Genomic DNA, 27,444 nt, shown 5'->3' with positions numbered 1-27,444 from the left:
TTTATTTTTTAATATGTATTCACATTACATCATGAATGTTGTCCACATTCCCTTATACATTCCATCACTCCATCACTTTCTTCTCTGAAAGGGTGAAGATACATCCCCCATGCCATATCTCCCCACCTTGATATATCATGTGTCTGCAGGACTAGGGTCATCCTCTCCCACTGAGGCCAGACAAGGCCGCCCAATTAGGGGTGTATATTCCATAGACAGACATCAGCTTTAAGGACAAACCCCGCTCTAGTTTTTTGGGGACCCACCAAAAGACTGAGCTACATATCTGCTACATATGTACCAGGGGAGCTAGATCCAACCATGTCTGTTCTGTGGTTAGTAATTCAGGCCCTGACAGTCTCCAAGGGTCCAAGTTAGTTGATTCTGTTGGTCTTCCTGCAGAGTTCCTATCCCCTTTAGGGCTCCCAATCATTCCCTCAACCATCTGATCAGAAAGAATTTTTTCTCAGCATTCATAAACATGCATTTTAGTATGTTCTAGAAATATTGTCTTTGCACATTTAAAATCCCTATGGACACATGTCATTATTATTTTTCTTGAAATCTTAGTGTATGTATCTGCTCATCAATTCTTAAATTCTCTCTATATATGTGTACATAAAAGAAAGCTTTTATACAAACATATGTCAATATAGAATATATACACTATATATGTATATATAGATGTTTGTGTGTGTGTGTGTGTGTGTGTGTGTGTGTGTGTGTGTGTGTGTGTGATATTATCATACTCAATTGTCCTGTTGGCTTCAACAAACTTGCCAGTGAAAGTTAGGCAAAAGGATCACTGTATAAATCCTGAAGCAATATTTTTTTCTAACAAAGTATCATGTAGTAGCTGGATGGTCTAATTTTTCAAAGATTGCAGTTGACATCATAGCGTTTTTGTGGTTTGGTGGTTGACGAGAAGCATGAAGAACACAGTGTAAAGAACTGAGTAGTCTATCAGTTCATGTGCCTCAATGGCACTGTGAATGTTATTTTCTCAACAGAAAATAAAATGATTGATAAATTCAAAAGTCTAAGCTATGCTTTTAAAGCATCAAATAGCAGCTATAAGAGATTTGCTTCTCTTTTTAATGGGTTATGGTAGTATAGGAAGTTTTGTGTACAGAAGAAAAAATGGCAAGAAAAGTTTCAACAAAATTGAAACATTTGGCATATTTTTGTTCTCATTAATTGGACAATAAATAATATTTCAACCTTGTTGACATAGAGTATCATTCCTTTTGGAGGGAAAGATGTAAGGAAGATGGATTGTACTTGTCTTCATTTCATCAATGAGTTAGTATGATAATTAACAAAATTCCATAGGCTGCATCAAAGTTCAACTGGTAGTTCATTCTAGACAATTTGGCCAATGAATAATGTCACATATTCCCTGTCTTACTACCACATAGAAGAGTTTCAGTGCCCTTGAAATGCCAAGTTATGCCTCTGCATTTTCCTTCCCTTGTACTCCTGACACCAGTGAGTTATTTTCAGGTCACATCAACCTTCTATTGCCTGTTAATGATTTTTAGTGTTGCTACTTGGTTTGGGTTTAACTTTCTGCGAGTGAAGTATTGTTGTAACAAGGTTATAATACCAGAGGCTTTTGGCAGCACATTCTTAATGAATTTTGGATTATTTAACATTATTTATTTTGTAGCTTAATTCAACTTATCTGAAATAACTGTGGAAATAAAATATGACTGTGATATAATAATTTTTATTGTCATATCATATTAAAACTTCTGTAAACCTTCTAAAAACCAATGAATCATGGGCCTTAATACCTTCCTCCACATTTTAATCATCCGGGTCCCTCCTTTCTTAATGATACAGTTCAAAAATCAAGCACTGTGTGGTTAGCTAATTAGTGAATGACTATATAGCATGACTGCTTTATAGTAAATATTGGACATCTTTTGTGGCATGCTAATGCTTTAGTTGTTTGAAATTATATAAAAAATATTCAATATTGTCAATTTACTTTTTAAACAAATACACATACTTCCTTATTCTTTCAAATATTGTTTGCCAAATATAATAAATGCATAGACTTTTCTACCCATCACACTTAATTTACTTTATTTTTCTTTGACAAGTGAATAAACCCTGGCTCTGACCTTTCTTCTTCCTGTCTGAAGACCAACAGAACATGGGCAAACAACAGCACAAACACACAAGGCTAGGAACTCATGTGAATCAAAAAAATCAATAAAGACAAGTAAACATATGTACATTATTTAGATGTATGCATATTAAATATAGTCTCTTATATTTTAAACTTCAGAGTCTTAAGACGCATTAATTCTTACAATGTTCCTTGAGGAAAGTTACAATATAACATTGAATACAAGGGTACTCTGCATACATGTGGTATGAGTCTCTCCCCCCTCCCCTCTCTCTCTCTCTTTCTCTGTGTGTGTAGGAACTGAACCTATAGTCTTACATATAGTAACAAACACTTTACCACTCATCTATGAAAAGCTGAAACTTCTAAAAACCTTTGGAGTGAAAGGTTGTATTACTTTTTATTGATTGGGAAGCACTATATAAAACCTATAACTGAATCAATATCTATATAAATATAAAAGTATATTCCAGTAAAATGAAGAATAATGTCAGTATAAAAACTTATTTTAAAAGTCATGTGGAACAAAACTAATGGAAGATTTTATCCAGAGATCTGCAGCCTTTTCATCACCAAAATATGGCAATCTTTCCAGTTGCTCTTCAGACAGCAACCTTTTAAGAATGGTTAAGATAAAAAACTCAGTTGACAACAGATGCTGGCAAGGATGTGGAGAAAGAGGAACATTCCTCCACTGTTGGTGGGTTTGTAAGCTCGTACAACAACTCTGGATATCAGTCTGAGAGTTCCTCAGAAAATTGGACATAGTATTACCTGAGGACCCAGCTATACCACTCTTGGGCATATACCTAAAAGATACTTGAATATCTAACAAGGATACACATTCCACTATGTTCACAGCAGCCTTATTTATAATAGCCAGAAGCTGCAAAGAACCCAGATGTCCTTCAACAGAGGAATGGATACAAAAAGTGTGATACATTTACACAATATTGTACTACTCAGCTATTAAAAACAATGACTTCATAAAATTCCTAAGAAAAATTTATGGAGCTAGAAACTATCTTCCTGAGTGAGGTAACCAATTCACAAAAGAATACTCATGGTATGTACTCACTGATAAGAAGATAGCCCCCAAAGCTTGGAATAACCAACAAACAATTCACAGAAATTATGAAGCTCAAAGAGATAAAAAGCTAGAAGATGTGCTTCAGTCCTACTTAGAAGGGAGAACAAAAATCTCATGGGAGGACATAATGGGACAAATAGAGGATCAGGGATAGAAAAAAAGATCAACCAAAGACCTCCTCACCTGGAGATCCATCCCACATACAGCCACTAAACCCATGCATTATTGCTGATGCCAAGTAGTGCTTACTGGCAGGAACCTGATAAGGATGGAATCTCAGAGCATCGACCAGAACCGTACAGATAGAGAATGATGCTTGCAGCTAAACATCAGACTGAACAGGAGGACCTCAATGAATGATCTAGAGAAAGGACTGAAGGAGCTGAAAGGATCTGCAACCCTATGGGAAGAACCAAATTATTAACTAACCAAACCCACCACAGCTCCCAGGGACTAAAACCCCACCCAATGAGTTCTTATGAAAAGACCCATTGCTCCATGTGCACATGTAGCAGAGGGTATCATTCTCTGGCATCAATCATCCAGTGAAGAATCATTTTCCCAGTATAGGGGAACACCAAGGCACTGAGGTGGGAGAGGGAGGTTGGGAGGAAGATCATATTCTTATTGCCTTTGTGTTGTAAATCAAGGCATGTTCATGCAGTTGAAACTGATATTCAAGAGTAATGATTAATGGATGCAATGGGAGTGGCAGGGGGGATGGGATTGGAAGAAAGGGGATAACACCTGAAATGTCAATACAGGGAATATTCAATAAAAAAAAAGTAGTGTCAGGGTCTATATTCTTCTATAACATAATTTTAGAGATGACATTCAGATGCCATTAATGGTAAATATTTAAGCAATCAAATAAGTGCCGTGATAGTTATCAAAATCGTTCATGTAGCTAGGATTTCCTTTATTATCTAGAATTATGGTTCATGTTTTGCACATATCAAAACCTTCTTTTGTAACTAAAGTATTTAAAATCTTGTCAATTATACTTTAAAAACCTGCAAAGAAATTGAGATTAATTTATAATGTAAATCTATTACTAGGATTATACTTTTTTAAAAGAATCATAACATGTCAGTTCATTTTTTATCAGATGTCACATAAGGGTAGTGTGTTTTAGTTCATTCAGTGTCTATTTGGGGAGTCCAGGAATATCTAGGAATATACAATTCCTGTGACAAAAGGTATAAAAAAAGTCACCAGTGTAGAATGCGTGAGAAAGCATGTCACATTTAAAGTGTAAGAGCTAGAAATAGTCACTTAACATTTAGAATAATGGGAAAGGGTTCTTGAGAGAGGGAACACCTTCATGGTGACAATGGGAGGAGGAGGGGAATGGGATTAAGGGAAGGGATAACATCTGAAATGTAAATGCAGAGAATATCCAACTTAAAAAAGTTGAAAAAAGAAAGAATTTCAGAGATGTAAATAGACAAATAAAATTGACTATATCAATGAGTATATCATTTTCCCATTGAGAAATAGATGTTTAAACTCTGATTTCAAACAGCAAAACCAATAGCTAGCAAATTTGTCTACTGAAGTTTTCAAATAATGAAATAATTCCTATAAAGGTAACTTTATCTTTCATAAAAATTCCAAGTTCTGTTTGGAGGAGAACATGAGAAAGTTCCTTTGCTTACATGGTTCCCAACATAGACCAAAATTAAGAATTATTCTGTGCCAAGCAGAGAACTTATACTTCAAGTATGTGCTTTGCAAATGTAGTACAGGAAATGTCTTATTTATAAAAGTCTCTGTATATGTACATTAATCATTACTCTTGAATATCAGTTTCAACTGCATGAACATGCCTTGATTTACAACACAAAGGCAATAAGTATATTGTGCTAATTCTTCAATCTCATCTGACAGCACTTCTGATCATAATAATACAATGTTTGAAATTTTTTTACCCATATTTTGAGTGGTATTCTGTAAAACCTAAGATTTTCATTTTTACATCTGAGGAGGGGGCATCATTTAGACATAAAAGCAAATTTATTTAAATATTTGTTTCTTTAATTCAATAATATCTAGCATAACCTCTGATTTTAATATTGAAATATGTTTTATGGTGAGTAATATTTTCTTATTTATGTGATAAATCCTCATTTATTTTTTAAATTTTGAATTGTGCTTTAAGACTATGAGAATTCAAAATATTTAGTTCCCTGAAGCAAACCATTAGTAACTGATATGTTTGTCTTGTCAAGACTGTTGCACGTATAATCGGAAGTGTTTCTAAAATATGGTTGTCTTTGACACAAGTGCAGTGAAAGAGAAAAGAGGTAGTGCAAGCAGATTATGTGCACTTTTTATCCCTACTGCCCCAGAACAAACCACACCAATTGTTTGTGTACATGAAGTTCATGGATTTAAATTAGTTTTGAAAATATTGTGACATAAAGAAATATTGTGACTATTTTTTCTGACTATATGAAAGGCAGAAACTTGTTTTATTTCCCTACTTATTTAGGCTAGAGTTCTGCCTGCCAACTTAAACACAAGCACTAAGCTTACCAAGTTCTCCTGAAGGAGGATTCCTTCATTCTCCAGTAACAGACACCAGAAACTAAGATGATTCCCATCACTCTAAAACTTAAATAACTTAGATCTTTGTTGTGTCAAATATATAGACTGAAAATTATAAAAACATAACTACAACCAAATATATGCATAGCACAACTGGAGAGAGGGGACCTGTGTCTAAGATTTTGTGCATGTGCATCAATGTGTGTGTGTGTGTGTGTGTGTGTGTGTGTGTTGTTTAACTGAAAAAAAGTTGTAAAAATCCATCTTTACTAAATTCACTGATAACATATGTGATTACATGACATACCATTATATTCAGAAATGTATGGATTCGGTTTAGATTTGATTTGATTGAAATGCTTTTTCATGTAGCGCAGACTAGCTGAAATGTATTATATAGCTCAGAAAGATACCTTTGAACTCCTGATCCATCTTCCTGAGAATCTCAGATGCTGAAAGTAATGTCATGTGCCACCACGCTGGGCTTCAATGTGGATTTTGACTGTTTAGTTGATTTCATGTTTCACATATGATATGTAACCAACCAAGAAAAGCACTACATGAGGCAAAGGTAGGATAAATTACATCCAGCAAAAATGAAAAATAAATGCTTTTTATTGTCAACATGACCCTATGTGTGCACCTATAACCAACATATAAAAGGAAAATTACCACATATAGAAGAATAATAAAGGCATTTTGTATGGATACAAAAGTTTAGATAGAATAAACATAAAAAATTCATTATATTGGTTTAGAAAATTGATAAGTGCTATCTAAACCTATCGTAAGCAATATGTATTCATGATTAAACTATACTATAAAAATGACTAGATTACTTTTCTATTGTTCTGATAAAATACCATAACCAAGATAACTTATAAAAGAAAGAGGTTTACTTGAGAAGATATGGTTGTCAGAGGGAAATTAGCTCACTTTCATCATGGCAGGCATCCTGGAATCAGGAGGGAGGCATGGGCGGGAGCAATATCTGAGAGTTTGTTCCATATGCAGGAAACAGAAAACCTACATCAGTCTTTCAAAGCATTAATACCCGTCGCCCAAGTGACACTTGGCCTAGCAGGCCACACCTCCTTGCCCTCCTCCCAGCAGCTACTAAATGGAGATCAAGTATCTTGGTATCTGTGACTTCTGGCCAGCCTCACATTCAAGAGGTTGAGGAAAAATTTTCTGTTAGGATTAATTGAAAATTTGGGATGGGATAGCATGTTCCTGGAAAGACTAAGTGAACAGCGAACAAAGGTTTAAACATGTTGCCCTGTTATTGAGTATTGGTGTTTGCATTTTTTCAAATTAAATAGTAAATCATATAAACAGAGATAACTAAGAAAATAATAGCACACTGGACATGGACCAGAATGAAGTTCAATGAACACACATTTCTTATAGTCTTCCCTCATTGTCACATAAGTAAATATGTTACAAATTTAAAATTAAAAACAAAAGGTGTGTAACAGACACAGGATAAAGTGAGCAGCTATTTATATAAATATTGTTGGAGAACAAATGTTTTACTGGAATTTGTTAGTATGAGGTCACAAATACCAACTGAAGGCCTTAGCTATCTTTTGTTGGTTTTGGATATCAGGGATCCTCTTTTTGCCTACAAATACATGCTTATTCTGCTTAAGAATATGTATTTCTTTCTGAAAAATATATGGTAAGCATGTATAATTTTATTTTAAATAAAAATTACAGAGAATTGTTATTAGACCCCAAGTGTAGCTTATTTTAGATGACTTATCATAAATTGCACTGTTTGTAAAAAAAACAAAAAAACAAAAAGAAAAACAAAAGTATCTTGGTAGCATCTGAGATTTTTAAACAGTTTCATGATCATAGAGCAAGTATTACTGCCATCAATATATAATTGCTTTTAGATGATTACCAGGAATAATTTGCGTGCTTTAGGAGATGCTGTAGTTGAAATGACATAGCAAAATAGTAAGGTGGAAAAAAGTCAAACTTAAATGCTTTATAATAGACTCTTAAAAAAAAAAAAAAAAAAAAAAAAAAAAAAAAAAAAAAAAAAAAAAAAAAAACAACCTAAAGGGACTGTGAACTTTGGAAGACTTCAACAAAGAAGAAAGAGAGAGCAAAGTTAAAATAATCAGTGCCATTTGCTGAAGCATATGGGACATTTTAGACTACTGCCATATGAGAAAGAACGACTGGACTGTGTCTTAGAGCTGATGTAGACAGTTGGAAAGGAAAACACTGCTAAATCATCAGAGGTGATTTCCAGATTGAAGGAGGACATGGCTAAAGAATGCATATTTGCAAGATAGGCATAGAGGTGTGTGCCTGTGATCCCAGCACTGGGGAGGCTGAGGCAGGAAGACCACAAGTTCAAGGCCAGCTTACATTCCATAGTGAGGAGCTGCTTTAAGACAAACAATTCAGAATTGCACATTGTAAAAGAAAACCCTGAAAAAGTTCTTCGTGTGGTTTCATAAGAGTTTTCAGGCTGTTTTTGAAAGACAGAGTATCATCACATTGAGGCTGTATCTATGTAAATTTTCTTCTCAGCGTCCAAAGCACATAGCCTATTTCTTTGTATTCCATGTACTTTTTACAGTGTCCACAGATGATTTCTATGTTGTAACAATTTGGAATTAATTCAGCATTCTTCCACCACATACTGTTGTTTACAATATTGCTTCAAAATGAATGATGTGTGTGATATCTAAGTAAACATTTCCCTGTGGTGTCTACACCAATGTCTCTTAACAAGTCAAGTAGTAAAGGTTAATGCATGCTATGTAAGCTAAAATATTAAAAGCCTAAGAAGGCTTGTGGGCAGAGTGGCTAGGAGAATATAGCTGCCTATGACTCCTAAGAAGGTCTAGAAGATTTCAGTCGAATGACACAGAACATAAATAATATCAAATGATTGCTCTTAGGCATCACTTTAAAAGTAGTAGCAATAAGAGCAGTAGTAATAGTAGTAGTCATGGTTATGTGAAGAATAGATCCGTCTAGGTGTGGAGGCAGTTAATAAAATGAGCTAGTGAGGTCTATCATAACGAAAGTGTCAGTAACATGAATGAGATTCTGTTAGCTAAGGGCAAAGTAATCACAACATTCATGGTGTATTTTAACTTCATGACTGAAGACTATTTGTTCATAATTTTTCTAAGACAAATAAGGAAAATAGAAAGAATGTAGAGAGGAAGGAAGAAAAGAATGTCAGTAAAAAACATAGAAGTAAGGAGATGGCCATGACAGCAAAAGGGGGCCCTTGGATATCTTCGTGGTGGAATGAATACAAGGTGGAAATTATCCACTGATCAAAACATATTACACCTACGGGGTATGTGTTTTATATATAAGACCATAAATATGTTAGTATATGATGTCACCATAGATGCAGTAGTATTTGACATGCAAAAATGAAAGCCACCTGAATAGTTATCAAAAGAAATAGTTCAATCACATCATCTTATGTAGTTTTATACAGCCACTGAAAGCCATGCAGAAAACTTTTATAAATGACCTCTAGAGTTGCCTGAAGTGAGGTGGGGAATGTTTGAGAAGAGACACTGACTGCTCATCTCCTATGTTCTTATATATTTGTAAGCTTTGCCATGAGTATTGATTTGTTATATGTACATATAAAATAAATGATCATTCAACTTACAGTTACACTGTTATTTAGCTTCTATTCAATCTGTCTCCCAAAAAGGTGCCATGCAGCTAACAAGACTTGTCCAGCAAATTACGTGTGGAATAACTACATGTGCCGATGCCTGGCTCAGCAGGATTTTATCTTTTATACAAATGTTGAGGATGGTGAGTGAAAAACAATAGTCTATCTATACCCTATCTATATTTAAATTAACATATTTCCATATTAAATTCTCACAATCTTCTATTCACCATTCCTTGAAAAAGATACCAAGTATGATATGTGTTTTTTTCTTTTTCTTGTTGTTTTTAACTTCTATAGAAAGAGGCGTGGCATGTTTAGGCACAGTTCTTTACAGAAAAACTAAAAGGGAAGATCTTTTGAATCTATGTATTAGTAACCATATCCGGAACCAAGTAAGGCCCAATTAATGTGTCCTGTGTTTTTCTAGACTCAACCAATGGATTCCATGATGTCTGTGGACCCAACAAGGAGCTGGATGAAGACACCTGTCAGTGTGTCTGCAAGGGGGGGCTTCGGCCATCCAGCTGTGGACCCCACAAAGAACTAGATAGAGACTCATGCCAGTGTGTGTGTAAAAACAAACTTGTCCCTAATTCGTGTGGAGCCAACAAGGAATTTGATGAGAATACATGCCAGTGTGTATGTAAAAGAACATGTCCAAGAAATCAACCCCTGAATCCTGGAAAGTGTGTCTGTGAATGTACAGAAAACACACAGAAGTGCTTCCTAAAAGGGAAGAAATTCCACCATCAAACATGCAGGTAAGACGTCTACATAAACAGCTCTAATTCCCTTCTAGAAAATGCAGTGTTACCAACCAGAAGCTGTTCTCTCAACCAGACCAGAAGCAGATTATTAGAATCAAGGTAGTAAATCCTCTCAGAGAAGCAAAAATCAACTACAACAACCAAATTAAAAAAATAAAAAAAAAACATTATTATTCAAGTCAATGCTGATTGTTGTTCTTGACACTAGATTTTTGTAAGATGTTTGGCTACTTACCCTACAACCAGGTTGACCTAGAGTTTGGCATTCTCCTCCCTTAGTTTTCAGGAATACTGGGATTTTGGACCACATAAACATATTTGGTCTTTGAGACTTGACTTAACCACAGGAACATGAAGGCACAAACAGAAAACTAAACAAGCAAACAAACAAAAACATGAAGAAGGTCAAAACCAAGTCTTTGTTCTAGAGGGTAATGAAGAAGAGTCCTATGTGAATTCTCTTCTCCAAGAGGATTCATGTATTATTTTAGAAATACATACAGCAGTCTCTGTTTCAAACCTCCAAAAATTATACTTCTGCGTATAACTTATTTTAAAACTTGAAAATCACGAGCAGTACCGTCTCCTTCAGAATTTGATCCAAAAGATGAAACATTTACACTAAATGATTATTGGGAATGAAATAAGTGCTCTACCTTGCTTACTGTTGCTGTTATATAACACCATACTCATAAGCAACTTTGGCAAAGAAGACTTAAAATTTTCAGTCTAACATCAAGGAAAGGCATCGAAGGAACTGGAGGCAGGAACAAAAGAAACCTGGAGGAATAGCACATACTGGTTTAATCCTAGATATTCTTGCAAGATCAAAGCCCACCTATCCAGGAATTATCCACAGTGGCCAGGTCTTTCATAAATTAGCATTTTGAAAAAAATATCTCACAGACATGGGCATAGGGTAATCTGATCTACTCAATTCTTTAGGTGATGTTCTCTCTTCTAAAATGACTCTGGATTTGTCATGAATAGATAAAGCTAGTTAACACAATAAAATAAAATGCTGGTAAATGTTCAAAGTGCAGAGATGACTCAATGGTTAAGAATGCATGATACTCCTCCTTCAGTGGACCTGAGTTTGGTATCCAGCACCCACTTCAGTCAGCTCACAACTGCCTCCAACTCCAATTCCCTGGGATCCAGCTCCCTGGCATCAATGGTCACCAAGTCACACATACTCACAAACACAGACACATACACATAATTAAAAAGGGAAAGTAAAATCATTAAAACTTTACTCAAGATTCATTTTTTAAATGTTATTTTATTTTACCTTTATACTTGTTTTGCCTACATGTATGTCTAGGTACCTTGTGTGTGCCTGCTGCCCATGGAGGCCAAAGGACACTGGAGCTAGACATTTGTAAGTCAACATGTAGGTTCTGCGGTTCTGCATGATGATCTGGGTTCTCTGAAGAGTAGCAAGTACTGGACCACTGAGATATCTCTCCTGCTCCAGCATTATTTATTTTTACAACATGGCTTTGTTCTTTTCATATCAAGAAAAATAAATGAGGTTCTGAGATTCAAGGACATACCATACAGACTGAATTTATATGGCATCTTAGAAAATGACTACTGTTTGGTCGAGATCTCTGTTTTTGATGTTGGTACTGCATCCATGCCTCTTCTTTGCTTACTCCAGCATCTTTGGCTCTTTCTTCTCCCTCAGCTTAGGAAGGTTACAGCCTTCTTCTGCTTTACTTTCCTTTTTCATTAATGCTGAGAACACTTTACCCGTCATGCTATTTTACAGAGTTGTTCCTCTTCATGTGGACTTGATTTTTGTACTTTTCCGTCTCTAATCTAAGCTGGGATAACAGCCTGGCAGAGGCCTCTGTGTTAAGCTGCTTAAGCCTCTTAGGTGCTGGATCCAATAAAGATCCTCATGTTTATCTAGGTGTCCTTAATGCTATATTTTTCTACTTTTCTTCTCTTCTCCTTACACATGAAATTGTGGTGTCCAATTCTCATTATTTTTTTTCTTTAATAGCATCTCATCTTCCATTCAAATATGTGCAGATAATACCCCTTGAATATCTAAAAGAGTCATATCCTTTTTTATTTTTAATGTTGCATACTCATGACTTTTATTCATTAATAAAACTAGTAACTCAGTAGGCAGACCCTATCTTTGGATTCTGAAGAGGGTGTTCTCTCATTTTAACTTATAATTATAAAGATTTGTCATTTGTTGTGACTATATAATTAGAATTCTATAAATCCAGGCATTTTGTTGACCATATTAGTTTTGTTCCTGCATTGTTGCAGAGTTTCTTACAGGAATCCTAATAGTCATTTAAAATATTTTTAATAAATACACACTTTCCAATTTTACTTACATATTCATACTTTACTTACCAAGTGATATTTTCAAAATAAGATATTATATCCAAAGTAATAAAGCTACTATATTTCAGCAAACCTTATTAAGCCATGTTCTACAGTGAAGTTTTTGTCAATGATTCTAGTACATATTGAAATTTTATTTTTTGACTACATATAGACTAGCCTGGCATCATAATTTCTCTACAGGGAATTGCCAAATTAACTAAGTAGATTATATTTATGTCCTTATACTTTTGCTTAACAAGATACAATCTTTCATAAGTCCTTTCCTGTTGTTAGGGTATGAAAAGTGAAAGGTGGCATATCCTGGGAAAATGCACATGGAACAATATCCCAGCCATGAACTATATCTCTAGGCTAAGTCTTTCTACTGATAGCAGCCCTCTGAGTGTTTATTTGTCTTAGTGTATTGGTCCAAAGTTTATATGGTGTCAAATGGATGGAGCAAGAGAGGAAACTGTAAAATAGACAGTTACACAATTTTCCTCAATGTTAATTACAATGGAGAAAAGCAGGGTGTATTTTTTTTACACTGCTTTAATCATTGGGTGTCTTTGACCACTGAGTACTGTCCATATTTATTTCTAAAATAAACTTGTATTCATTATGTAACTATGAATTTTATAAAATTTCTTTTTTATTTTCTTTATATTTTTGGATAGTTTATGCATTTACATTCCAACTGTTATCCCCTTTCCTGGTTCCCCCGTTTCCTATCTGCCATACCCCTTCTTCTGTGAAAATGCTCCCCCTCCTACTCACTCCTACCTCAATGCCCTGGCATTCTACTACACTGGGGAAACAAGCCTTCACAGGACCAAGGACTTCTCTTCTTGATGCCAGACAATGCTATCCTCTGCTACATATGTGGCTGAAGCCATGGGTTTTTTCATGTGTTCTATTTGGTTTGTGGTTTAGTCCTTGGTAGCTCTGATGTGTCTGGTTGGTTGATATATTTTTTTCTTCCCATGGGGTGGCAAATTCATTCAGTTTTTTCAGTCCTTTTTCTGCCTCCTCCTATGGGGTCCCTGTGCTCAGTCATATGTTTAGCTTAACAAGACATTGATACTGTCTTTCTCTAAGGCTCAAAGAACATGTTGGAAAAGAGGACTGAATAAATGTAAAAGCTAACACCATCGAGGAAAACTCTGTAAGCCGTCTTTCTCTGGGCAAGGCACAAACATTGACATCACGAATCCATGGTTATAGATGCTCTTTCTGTGTGGAGCATGGATGGAGGAGGGGCTAAAGGAATAGAGCCCCTCACTGTTGGATTCTTTTTCCTGATATATTCAGGGAGAGAGAATTCACTGCCATCTGTTGTGTATGCAGTGAGAAACCCCCACTCCCCAGACCCTAGTCAATTCTTTCAACCCAGAGATCACCCAGCTGGTCATGGTTAAGCAGAATGTTTCATAAAGCAAAATAAAAACCAAGAATGTGTGAAAGTAGCTATCAGGGAGGAGAAGGCATTAGGAGTGGTGGTAGGGAAATGAGGAAGAGTAGAAATGTACATGAAATTGTTGAAAAAATTAAATATTTTAAACATTAAAAAAAAAACCCTGACTACCTTTTCCGTTCAACATCAAATGATATCATCTATTTACTGTTTAAGGGTCTCTTTAGTGCACTTTTCATGTTTTCTTTCCAGCCTATGACACAGTCAGACTGAATCACTGTTCACAGCTAGAGTCAATTTACTGTATCAAGCAGAACTTCCAAACATGAAATGATCATAAATGGGGCCTTTCACCACCTGTAGTAACTGAGAGTCTCGTGTGAATGGAGAAGGGCCCCTGTTTGTTACTGTTCCTCTCATGATCTGGAAGACAGGTAGAGAGAGAGGAGTCGCCCACCATCATGCAGCCAGCTGCTGAGTAAAAACACAAGAGGGTGGATGGGGCGTCTGTCCAAAGGCTATGGTTCTGCCAAGATGGCTGGGTTTAATTGCCTGGAAGTCTGGGTCCCAGGCTCATCCCAGACTTTTGTGAACGCTGCCATGATTATGTGATCACAGGAAATCAGCAGACCTTAAATATTCACTTTCAAACTTTCTGTTCTATGTTACTTTCATCCACAAAGCAGAAAGGACTTCAAAAGAACACATGCTTACAGTAGTCCATCTTTCAGCTGCTATGTAAGCAAGTAGGCCATGGTTTGAAAGGATTTTCCATTCCTCTCCAATTCTGTAAACCTAAGCACACACTCAAATATTTATAAACCTATAAACACATTTATAATAAAGCTAGTAATTTTTTTCTGCTTTAAACTGAAGAAAACATAAAAGATGTCTGTAGCATATTGACGCGCTACTTTGGCCTTCACCATGTGTGTTTCTCTCTCTCTCTTGTTTTTTTCTAGTTGTTACAGACGACCTTGTACAAATCGACTGAAGCATTGTGATCCAGGACTGTCATTTAGTGAGGAAGTGTGTCGTTGTGTCCCATCATATTGGAAAAGACCACATCTGAATTAAGACTGTACCTGTTTTCAGTCCATCATCATTTTTGCTGTCTTGAAGAACTGTTGTCACATTAGAACTGTCAATGCACAGAAAGACTCTGTGGGACCATGGTAATGGCCCAAGTCTGTGTTTCCTGAACCATGTGGATTACTGCAGAAATGGACTGGCACTTGTGTGCATAAAACCTCTTCAAAGACTGGTTTCCTGCCAGTGACCAGACAGCTGAGGTTTTTCTCGTGTGATTTTTTAAAAAAGGAAAAAAAAAAGAATGACTATATAATTTATTTCCACTAAAAATATTGTTCCTGCATTCATTTTTATAGCAATAACAACTGGTAAAGCTCACTGTGATCAGTATTTTTATAACATGCAAACTATGTTTAAAATAAAATGAAAATTGTATTATAAGTTGTGAAGTTCAGTCTATTGCCACCTTACATTGTAGTCGGATTTTAGGAAATGAAATAGCATCTTCCAAAATTGTCTCATCACATTTTTTTTCTTTTTTAGCCAAAGAGTGGTCTGCAGACTCTAAGCCGGTGCCATGTTCACTGTGCGTTCACTTACTGTCTGGATAGAGTAGATCAGCCCTATATTTTTTTTAAATCTGAGGAAAAGAGAAAGAGAAAAAGTTAATTTGCCAACAGAAAGTTGATTACCTTGTAATGTGATTGAAGAGGAAAATGATGAAAGTCATAGTCAACCTCTCTGCATCCTACAAGGCAGCAGGATCCGTCTGAACCTAATGTTCCCCACCTTGGAAATTTACCCAGACCCTAAATCATTTTTCAACTCACTTGTTCTAAAGGTGAAACACAGCAGACACTGTCTATCACTCATTCTCCACTGGGAAATCAGTTTTAGATTTCCTACACTTGAAATGAATCACTTGTTTTAGCGAGTAAAAGGAAATAATAGCTTTGTTCAGTAAGCTTCCTGAGGATTTCTAAAGAACGTTGGAAGCTGTTACAATGACTGTTATATATTAGCTTGAACGCCAATCTAAATCTTTGATTTCTTAGAGTATATTAGCAAACCCAAACAACCAAAAAAAAAAATCACTAAACTAAAAATTAAAGCCAGAAGTATTTCAGAGACAAACATTTATTGTCCCTAGAGATGTAATAATTTTGATTGAAAAGCAAGAGTAGCATAGATAAAGATAATAAATTGCTATCGAAGCTTGCATGCAATTTTATGTGAACCATAAATATACCACTTCAACACACTGTAATAGATGGTGTGTGTGTGTGTTTGTGTCTCTGTGTGTGAGTGAGTGTGTCTGTGTGTGTGTGTGTGAATGTGTGTGAGTGTGTATGGGTCTTTGTGTGTGTTTTTGTGTCTCTGTGTGAGTGTGTGTGTGTGTGTGTGTGAGTGTGTGTGGGTCTGTCTCTGTGTGTGAGTGTTTGTGTGTCTCTCTGTGTGTGTGCATGTGTGTGTGAATGTGTGAGGATCTGTCTCTGTGTGTATATGTGTGTGTGTCATTGATGAACTAGGGCTGAAACTAAACTTTTTAAAAATAGTCACTCATGTGATTTAGCAAAAGCTAACAATCAGAATGAGAATGTTCTTAAACTCTGCACGAATCCCAAGATACCATGGTTGGTCCAAAAGATAAAGTTGAGAAAACACTAGAAGCTCACAGCAACAACTAATAGAACCAAAACTTGGAAAGTTTCTAAACAACATTTCATGTCTAGAAATCTAATACCGTCTACTCTGTCTGAAAGGCTGAAGGCAAAAATGTTTTGCTAAGCAGTTGTGTAAGATTTAGCTTCCAGATTGTTTTTGAAGGAGGATTTAATATTTACAAACTGCTTTGAGTTTAGTTTTAGAACATCTAAAAATACTTCCTTTCTTCCATATGTGAAGCACTTAGGACAGAGTTGAATGGTGTGAATATGTTATTGCATTTATCAGCGTAAGCACTGAAGGATGGTGGAAGGGCCATGAACTTACTTGGACATGAACCGTTCTCTGTACACACATGGCTTCTGAAGGGATGTCTCTCAATGGTAGAGAGGAGAATAGACTCCAGGCGAGAGGGTGCATATAGCAGAACACGTGTACCATAGTGCTAGAGGCATGCTCTGGTTCATGACCCAGATGTGCTAGAAAGATAAGGATGGAGGAAAATATGCTTGACACATCTCTGCGTTGCTCTGCTGTCTGCTAAGCATGAGCTTACACTAGGCGACATTCCCAAAGATTCCTTTTGAGTTTATGTTCTGAATTATTTTATCCTTTAAAATGAAAATAATATACCCAAATGACTATTTAAGAAAACCAGTGACACATTTTAGAACAGCATTTATAATTAGTGGCTGGTCTGTGTGCTTTAATTACTGATCTCTTGGTTATTTTTTAACTGGGAAGTGACTGTTGCTAATTTATAGGAACTGAAAATTTTTTATCCCAAAATGACAACTCTTTGCTTAAAAAGTCACACTGTGGTAGAAGAATCCAATCTAATTGGGTACTGAATTGTAAATCATGAACCAAGTTAAACTGTGACATCTCTATATCCCTATGCAGATCATCAAGCTCCCTGGGTCCCAACATGTTAAGGTTGGAAGGGAGAGTTGCATTGAAGTTGTGCTTAAAGCCTAGGCACTAATGTTACAATTTCTGTGAACTGCAGTACGAATGCTTCCTGGAAGCATCTATTCAATGCTTCACATGTGAGACTATAAACCAAAACACTGCCCCTTTTATGCTGTCCTTGTAATTTGCTCTTAAACACTTAGGTAGTAGAGGTAGCTAAGAAGAATTGTCGCCCTGACTTCTTAATGCCCTCAGCTGCAACATATAGAAGCAGTCTTTTTTCCTTTGAAACTTATCATTTAAAAAATCAAAACCATGCAACTTATATTCTCTTTCCAAACATCACTCAAAAAAGTGTGTGTGTGTGTGTGTGTGTGTGTGTATGTGTGTGTGTGTGTGTGTGTGTGTGTGTGTGTGTGTGTAGTTACTAGGGGTTAGTTAGAGCACTTAAAGCACAAAGCTAGACAAAGGAGACACAGGCAAACAAAATGACCCAGTTCCAGCTCTGTTCTCACCTTCCAGACCAAAGGACAAAGGCTTAGCAGCTAAGGACATGTTTGAGGAACTTTTATTTCTGTCAGCATTCCCACCCCAACCGCATCTACTGCTCTTGTCTAGAATGGTGACAGAAGTTAAAATTCAGATCAGAACATGTTTACCCAAAATTGTTAGTAAACATAATCACCTTTCATTGTTTTTTTATGATTTTTTTCTTTTTCTTTTTTTTAATAAATTGAACAACTTTATTTAAAAAAACTAAGATAAATGTACAGATTTTAAGCATTTTGCATAAAAGTATATGAATACATTTTTGTCAGTGCTTGATTTTTTTAAAGGTTTGATAATATGCATTACAAACTTGGCTAACTTGGGAAAGACTACCAAAGACATGGAAGACCCTCAGTCCTCCAGAATAAGATAGGCAAATCTTGTTTGCAGTGAATCCTCTCCTTTCTTTTTCTCTACATCTTCCTCCTCCTTCTAATCCTCATTTCCTTTTCTTTCTCTCTTCTTCTCCCCCTCCTCCTTCCTCTTCCACTTCTGCTGCTACTTTCTTCTTACTCTTCCTTCTCCTTCTCCTCTACCATTTCTCCTGCTTTTCTTCTTTCTGCTCCACCCCCCCCCCACACACACAGCATGTTTCCACCTTCAACTAAGTGTCTTTCCTATATTGGTTTTGTTGCTGTGTTTGAGATTTTTTCTCTGCTACCTGTTGTTTCTAAGTTTGATTTTAATGCCTTTTAGTTCTTTAACTGGCAAGGAAAATGAAGTGAATCCACACATCCTGGGAACAGGATCACTTGAAACGAGAATTATTAGCAGTTGTTGTGAGCTATTCACAAGGAGTTCTGGGAAATGCACCCAGCTCCTCTACAAGAACAGCAAGGGCTCAGACAGCTGTGTTTTCTTTCCAACCCTCATTACGGTTCATGAGGAACTATTTCATTTCTCTTTGTAACTACTCATCTTTAAACAGTAACTTTTAGCCCCAATAGTGTGTGTGTGTGTGTGTGTGTGTGTGTTGTTTTGTTTCCTTTTGTCCATGTTCCGATGCTCCTAATCATTAAAATGTTGACAAACACTTATCTAAGGAATGAGAAGGAATGCTGGAAATGAAATGCATTTTTTGGTATCCATGATCAAAACATTCCCAGCTTCCTCTGATTCTATCCTAGAATGTGTACCAACAGACTGGGATTCATTTTAAAACATTCTTTCTCTTTAGGTTTTTTAAAAAAATTAGCTCACAAAGTAATAGTTTTCATCATGGCATTCATTTTCACACTACCTTCTTTCATCGTGCTCTTGCTCAGCTCCTGTTCCCTGCCTCCCTCCTCTGAGGATTCTCTTATTTCCTAAAGTGTATATGATAGAAGTTCATACTCTTCACAGAACACACAGTCAACAAAGGAACCTAGACCTGAATTTAGAGTTGCTACTAAAATGTAGAGAACATGGACTGCAAAAGAAATTAGGGGAAAGATGAAAACATGTATAAAGAAACAGAAATCAGATGGGATAAGGAATGCATACAAGAAAGAAAAAAGCAAAGAAAAAATAAAGGAAGAAAAAAGAAAGCAAGGAAGGAAAGAAGAAAGAAAGGAAGGAGGGAAGGAAGGAAGGAAGAAAGAAAAAAAGAAAGAAAGAAAGGAAAGAAAGAAAGGAAAAAAAGAAAGAAAGAAAGTAAGAAAGAAAGAAAGAAAGAAAGAAAGAAAGAAAGAAAGAAAAAAAAAGAAAGAATGTTAAAGACCTTGACTGTCTTGGACAGGGGTTAGAAAGATGTACAAACTCTTAAAATGTATAAAAATGTTTTAACAATTTATGAACAAGAAAGACAAAGTGCAATATATATTTTCTATTGCAAGAATTTAGAATTGCACCATCATGGTTTCATGAAAATGTCAACATTTCACTAAAAGTTGAAATATAACACAGAAAGATTCTTATAAAATCTTTCTACTCTGAGCGCCATCTCACCAGGCCTGTGTCCCTGGATCTCTGTTGTTCCTGGGGGCAGATGGCCTAAGAAACAACTCACAGACTATATAAAGTTCAAGATAAAATGAATAACCATTATGCTTAATCTTTACACACCAAGAAAACGTTGACTAATTCCAGGTTACATCCTGTTTTACATGTACTTTATGCTCATTGTAACTAGTAAGATCTTAATGCACACTATCAAACCTTTAAAAAACCAAATACTGACAAAAATGTATTTATATGCTTTTATGCAAAAATGCTTAAAATCTGTACATTTATCTTTGTTTTATAAAATAAAGTTATTGAATTAAAAAAATCTTTCTACTCTATTTTCCATATGGACTTGCTGAATGTTACTTAATTTCCTATCAGCCCTACTGATGCCCCACCTTTGAGAAGGTCAATAGGAGAGCTAAACTGTCTCCTTCCACATAGATTAAGGGCAAAAGTTTCTATGTGAAAGTTCAGATCATATGAAAACTTTATTATCTATCTCACTGTGGTGTTTCTCTTACACATTAGATGACTGGTTTCCCCCTGTATGAGATAAGTTCTTTGTTCCCGTGACATCAGGGAAGGCAATGATGATAGACAATTAGCTTTACAGAGCACATACAATAGCCATAAATTAAGAGCATGCTTGCTTTTAGCTACAATGAGTACTCATATTCTTTGCTTCATGAATCTAGGGTGTCCAAATGCTGAAGAGATGTTGTAGGTTGTAAAATTTATTTGGACAACTAGTCCAATCTCTTTCTGCTCCTAATTTGTGTTAGTTCTAGAGAGCATTTTTAATGATTATAAAGGATTATCTCTCGTGTTTTAGAATGAAACAACTACAACTGGAGACTGTTAAAAGCCTTTCACTGCACCAAGAGCTCCCATGTTACATAACAGGATAAAAATACCTGAGAGGTGGTCTATAGCCATGTTCTTTCTGCTACTGCAGTAATACTTATGATTGCCACACTAGGTTCAATGCCAAGTGGGAATTAGATTATTGATGTAATGTAGTCTTCTGGTGATGATGATGATAATAATGTTAATTAATTTATTTAAGTTATGTCTAATATTGGGAGAACTTGTTTTAAAAGCCCTTTGCCAATTATTCTTTTCCCTAGATTTTGCTATAAAACATGAATATTTTTATTAAATTATTTTAAAAGCATCTTACAATGCAGTGGATACTTTCACATAAATACATACATGTCTACAACTGTGTCAGAATCTTATAGCACTGATATTATACACATCAAAGGAATGCATATTTGGTGATATTTGGTCACCATATTTGGTCACCCAGCCCTCAAGAAAGAGACTGAGCTCTTATTTTCCAACACTCCAGCCATTCTACTTAGAAATAAAAACGTATGGCAAAGTGTCTACAAGTGTTAAATTAAGTTTAAAGATACACAAACACACTTGTTTTATAGCCTTGATCTAAGTCTAAATGAAATGGACTGGAATATTCTTAGAGTTGCTGACTTTAAAGACATATGCTCACCTTCAACCATAGGCCTTATTTGTAAAATTGTTTTTATTTAACTAAATGTACCTATATGGTTTTCACTTTCTTTCCCTTCTCCTCCTTTCAATCCTTCCAATGAATCCCTGCCCTCTTTTAAACATTGTTACAGGCACAAGCATTATTCTTACACCAAATTTCTGTTCTTTGATTCTGTCTTTGTGAACATCTATTGTATCAGGGACATTAAATTTTCATGCCAGTAGACTGGCCCATTTATCTATGTCTAGATTTCTCTGAAGGCTACTATATACTTAACTCCTTTTTAAAATGCATTTTTCTTCTACTTTCATCTGAGTTTCCATCAAATAATACCCAAGGTTTGGGCTTAAAGAACAGAAATATATTTTTAGCAGTTCTAGAAGCCAGAAATTCAAGACCATATGGTTATGTTCTAGTGAGATCTCCCAAGTTTCTGCTCATCACCTTCATTTAGCATTCACACTGTGGTCATGCTTAGGTCAAGGAATAGAGATCTCCACCGTCCCATTGTGGGTAAGTCATAGTATAACTTTTCTTCATTGTTTTAAACTAACAGCTTTATTTTAGCAGGCAAAAGGCTGAGTTGACTGTCAGTTATCACTAAATATCACAGTTTCAACCTTATGGAATTTATAAATTTCTCCAGATGCTCCCTAACATCTGTCTGACAGTCTGCTTTTAGTGTATTTCATAACAATTCTCAGATGGACATAGAAGAACTGAGAGATTTCTAACCGGTCCGGTGTGAGTTCTATCCTCACACCCCACTGCCCTTATTAAAAAGTCACTAATTATACTTTGCTTTGTCAGCATGTGGAGGGGAAAATGGAAGGATCTTCCATAGCTTACACTGTTTAGAGAAGGCCCCAAGGATCACAGAATTTACAGGACTCATGACTCACAAATGAATAAATAAATAAATAAATAAATAAATAAATAAACAAACCCCAGAGTTGTTATAATTGACTAAGGAAAATATGTCCTTACTTCCTTCAGTTTTTATGGTACTTTTGTTGTTGGTACTTAGGTAAAAGATATAAAAATCTCTATTAAAATTTTAAGAAATAAACCTTTTGGAGTGGGAAGACAAAATACAGACTGGTAGAGCCTCGTCTCAACAAATGCATATACAAAACAATACTACTCCTAAGGCTACAGGGTCATGGAATAAAATGGGTCAGAAAGACTTGGTGAAGTGGAGGATCAGAGACTTTCCTATGAGAGTCTCTCTCCTAGGAATGTCAGAAGATTCACACATAAGGTCTAACCAGCATGGCTTCCTGATCATGAGTTTAAATTAGAAAATCAGCAGTAGACATTCTAATGTGAATGAGGGAATGAAGCAAGTGCCAACCTTACACAAAACACTACAGGCAACTAAAAATGCTGAGAGCAAGAGACTAATAGTTTTTCCTAGAAACGAAAACATCAATGTTTATGCAACAATTGTTTATCCAGTGTTAAGTGGTCATCTCTAAGAACATGCATATAAATAATACTTTGCAAACTGAGCATATTGTATTTATGTATTTAAGAATATATATATATTCATATAGACATATGTATATTTATATATAAATACATATAAATAATATATATCAAACAATTGTATGTGTGTATACATACATCCATATACATAAAAATAATATATAAAAAATTGATTAAAGGCCATGAATTTGAGTAAAAGTGGGTAAATAGGAAGATTTAGAACAGTAAATGAAAGAGAGCTATAAAATAATTATAATTTCAAAATAATTGAATAAATAAAAATATGGGAACCTTAAAAATATTAGAGTGGTTTTGATATAAGTAATCAAATCTCATTGTCATGGAAGATTAAACGTTAATAAAGTGAGGGTCATTAGACATGGTAGGTTTATGCTTTTACTATAAGGATGCTTTAGTGTACATGCAAAGTCATACGCTGCTTAACTGGACTTTCCTATTAGGATATGTCCTGATCAATAAAATTGGATATTGGCCTTCTTGCAGGTAATAATATCATCTATGTTTGCCAAATAAAGGTAAAGTAAGTTGCCAGTGACAAAACAATTTAAATAGTATTCTTGACAGCTTTCTACATGACTTAAACAGAACTTTAAGATTTATTAAACATCGTGTGTGTGTGTGTATATGTGTGTCTGTGTGTGCGTGTGCGTGTGAATGTGCACACACATACACTCATACCCAAATACTCATGTGTACGGATGGTTTCAGAGTCCAGAAGATCTTTTATAGCAGTATTTACACATAGTTACAAACTCGGACGCTCATGCTCAAACCAAATTAAAGTCTTCTGAAGAATACCAAGACTGATGCCAGCCAAAGGTCACTGCTGAGGTCTTCACAGCATCCCAACTCTGAAGCATGGCAGCCATCCTTCCAATGGCTCTTCTCTGGCTACACATGACTACTATCCGGGATCCTTAGCCTTCTTGCCCAGCAACAGCTGCTTTGGAAGCTTTAGTATCCCATAGATGCTTTGACCCATCAAGCATAGCCACTAGTGAGCCAGCTTTATTTTAAGAAGTCTTCTCTCTAATTCATGTCCAAGGTGTTGGAGAATTCTTCTAAGCACTCATGAGAATTAACCTCTACAAGCCCTTGCCAACCTCCAAAACATGGTCATTGGTGACTGGACTACCTAAGCCATGAAGAGGAAGCATGTAATTCATCTTGTCCGGGCCCACACCAGAGTCCAGTCCTGGCACAGTAGAATTACAAGACAAGCCAAGTTTCATAGGTGCTAGGTTAGAGCCCCACTCAGCCCACCATATAAACTACCAGGCAGCTACAAGCAGCAGTCACCAACCAGAGCTGGAGACAGCTCCCTCTTCTCTCTTAGCCCTGAGCTTTCCTGCCCACAAAGTTGCATTTCTAAAGCAGAAAATAAACATCCATCAAACATCCCTCCCCCTAAAAAAATGCAAATTGTTCCTAACCTATTGGTCAATCTCTCCAACTCTGCAAGATATGAAAAATCAATCCATTACCACCCTCTCAATTCAATTTTAAATGTTTGATGCGACTCATTAAGGTTTTTGTTTCTGTTTTGTTTATTTTTGTTTTCGAAAATTGGTACTGAGAAGTTTATTGCAAATGAAATAGAATTTCAGAACTTTAGACAGCAGCTTCCTCTTCAGAGTTGTGTCAAGCCCTGCAAAGACAGTAAGTGCATGGTTTTGATTCTTCTAGTTCCTCCTGACTTTCCTCTTCTCATATGTGCAGTCTGTTGACCTCGTTTATTTTCAGAACAAAATGACTTTCAATTTCTCAGAGCCTCATGAATTTCTATGACAGCTATTTATATTTATATGAAGCCAGACGATTTCAAATTTTCTGAAATATTTTCTCTCTGGCTACATATGTTCAACTAGACAACACTTGAGATCATATCTAAAAGAAAATCTTAGTTGCCTCAGACCAAAGGAATGAATTTCATTCAAACATTTCCTTCCTTCAGTGCATTGCCTCTTGAAGCTGTTATGTGCTAAACAAATTTAACTCCATCAGAAATTAAATAGGCACAATTGAATTCCAGCCAAACTTGTAAAAAAATATGAGAAAACAATCGGAAGGTTTATTTTCTGATGATTTATGTGACCTTAGACTTTGGATTGCTGTGTGAATGAAAGGCTAATATAAATGATAGAAAAGGGAACAAGTCTGTTATATGTATCATTTTGTTTATTAATAAGTCTGTTGTATTTATCATTTTTCACTGTATCAATTTAAATCTTTATTGTAGATAATGATCTATTCTTTCCTGGAAATATGGTACCCTGGAACATCTACTAAAATGCAAGACTTAAAAGCAAAAAGAGTTGAACACTCAGCCTAAGAGCATCTCTTAGGGGATATAATCACAACCATAGCATCTAGCACTGCTTTGTATCCACAGTTAGTATACATGTTTCTGAAGGACTTTGATTAGCTGATTAACAGTTCAGTCAATTAGGGTAACACAGTTTAAGTCAACCTGGAAAGAAAACACTCTACAGGATTCCCTATTGGCTGGATTCGGTGTTTTCAGTCTAAAAAGAAATACATCCTATCAACTGAACTCTTTTAGTTTTTGCATTTTAATTCAGAGCTCTCTTACACTTAGTTAAGTGATGCATTATAAATGGATAATGGAAACTGCCCTGTGTATGTAAGTCACGTGGGCCATTTGCAGAGTGAAAAGGGGGAAAGCCTACCTGAAATTATTCAGCCTTTCTATTTATTTGTAAGAGGCCACTCCAATAAGCTATGGTCTTAAAGTGGGATAGTCACAACTTTATCTATCTTAAAACTTTATGGAAGGCCCTATATGAGAGAGTTGCTAAAAGTAAAGAAGATTACTACGAACAAGTGAATAGGAGTCTTTGTGTTACAGAAAACCTGAAGTATTTGTTTTAGGAATGTTTGTTACAAAAATTGATTTTGGTCATTTCCTTTCTATGATGTTCTCTTTTTTAAAATATTATCATTTGTATTGTGCATTTTTATAAATATACACAGTATAATGTTACCAATGCCCATTTATTATGTTTCCTCCTGAGGTTTAAATAGGTGGATAATATCTTTTCTCAATTATTTTTATAAAGAAAAACTAAATGGTATGTGTAGTGGTTTGAATATGGTTAGTCCATGGATTGTCACTATCTGGAGGTGTGGCCTTGTTCTTCTAGTTGTGGCCCTGTAGGAAGAAGCAATATGTATCTCAGCATCTTATTCATAATTAGGTTTGTGCTATCCAGCTGATTTAGAATTCTCAAGATGCTATTGTTTAGGTTCACTACCATTTCACCCTCATCTAAACAACAATTATTGCTTTGTTTATTTTTATATAGTATAACTGTATCATTCCCCCCACTTTCTAACTCTTAGTGCTCCCATATACCCATCTGTGCTGTTTTTTAAATTCATGTTCTTATGTACTTACATTTAAAATGTTATCCCCTTTTCCCCATTTCCCACTCCCCCTCCCCTTTCCTCCTGCTTCTATGAAGATGCTTTCACTCTTACCTACCCATTCTGAACTCAATGCCCTGGCATTCCCCTATACTGGGGAAATGAACCTTCACAGGACTGAGGGCTTCTCCTCCTATTGATGCCAAACAATGCTATTCTCTGCTACATATCTGGTTGGAGCCATGGGTCCCTCCATGTGTACCCATTAGTTGGTGGTTTAATCCCTGGGAGCTCTGGTTGATGGAAATTAGTCCAAAAGCTCAGAATACCCAAGAAATAATTTAAGACCATATAAAGCTCAAGAAGAAGAAAGGCCAAAATTTGGATGCTTTAGTCCTTCTTAGAAGGGAGAACAAAATACTCATGGGAGGAAATACCGAGACAAAAAGTGGAGCAGAGACTGAAGGAGAGGTCATCAATAAATTCCTGGGAATCTACCCCGTATGCAACCAACTAACCCAGTCACTATTGCTGAAGCCAAGAAGTGTTTGCTTACAGGAGACTGATATGGATGTCTCCTGAAAGACTCTGCCAGAGCCTTACTGATACAGATGAGGATGTTTGTAGTTAACCATCAAATTGAGCATGGGGACCGCAATGGAGGCATTAGAGAAAGGACTGAAGGAGCTAAACGGGTTTGAAACCACATAAATGCATGATTTAAACTAACTCTTTTTATACATATATGTTAACACATGTTTATATACACATATATTTCAATACTGTTCTAGTGTGCTGTTGAATTTTTCTGACAGTAAGCTTAAAGTTACAACTTCTGTGATTTGTTATTAGATATTTAGTGTTCAAGACTTTTTATTCATGGTCAGGAAATAACCTAGGATCTAGTGGCCTGTATGTAAGTACTTCACCACTGAAGTGGACATGCTTTTTTACTCACCTGTCCT

At 35.8% G+C, this 27,444-nt stretch overlaps 1 protein-coding gene across 1 annotated transcript in view; it reads left to right on the top strand.

Moving 5' to 3' along the window:
* VEGFC (vascular endothelial growth factor C) overlaps positions 1-15,413 on the top strand; it is a 103,133-nt gene extending 87,720 nt beyond the window's left edge. Inside the window, exons 5-7 of the mRNA XM_080928368.1 lie at positions 9,484-9,590; positions 9,878-10,211; positions 14,946-15,413. Coding sequence (XP_080784494.1) covers positions 9,484-9,590; positions 9,878-10,211; positions 14,946-15,060 — 556 coding nt within the window. The 3' untranslated portion in view covers positions 15,061-15,413. The remainder of the gene's footprint in view (positions 1-9,483; positions 9,591-9,877; positions 10,212-14,945) is intronic.
* The last annotated feature ends 12,031 nt before the right edge of the window (positions 15,414-27,444 follow it).

The sequence above is a fragment of the Micromys minutus genome (assembly GCF_963924665.1).
Source record: "Micromys minutus genome assembly, chromosome: 14".
Classification (NCBI taxonomy): Eukaryota; Metazoa; Chordata; class Mammalia; order Rodentia; family Muridae; genus Micromys; species Micromys minutus.
Note: the sequence above shows the minus strand (reverse complement) of the source record. Positions and strands in the feature narration are given on the sequence as shown.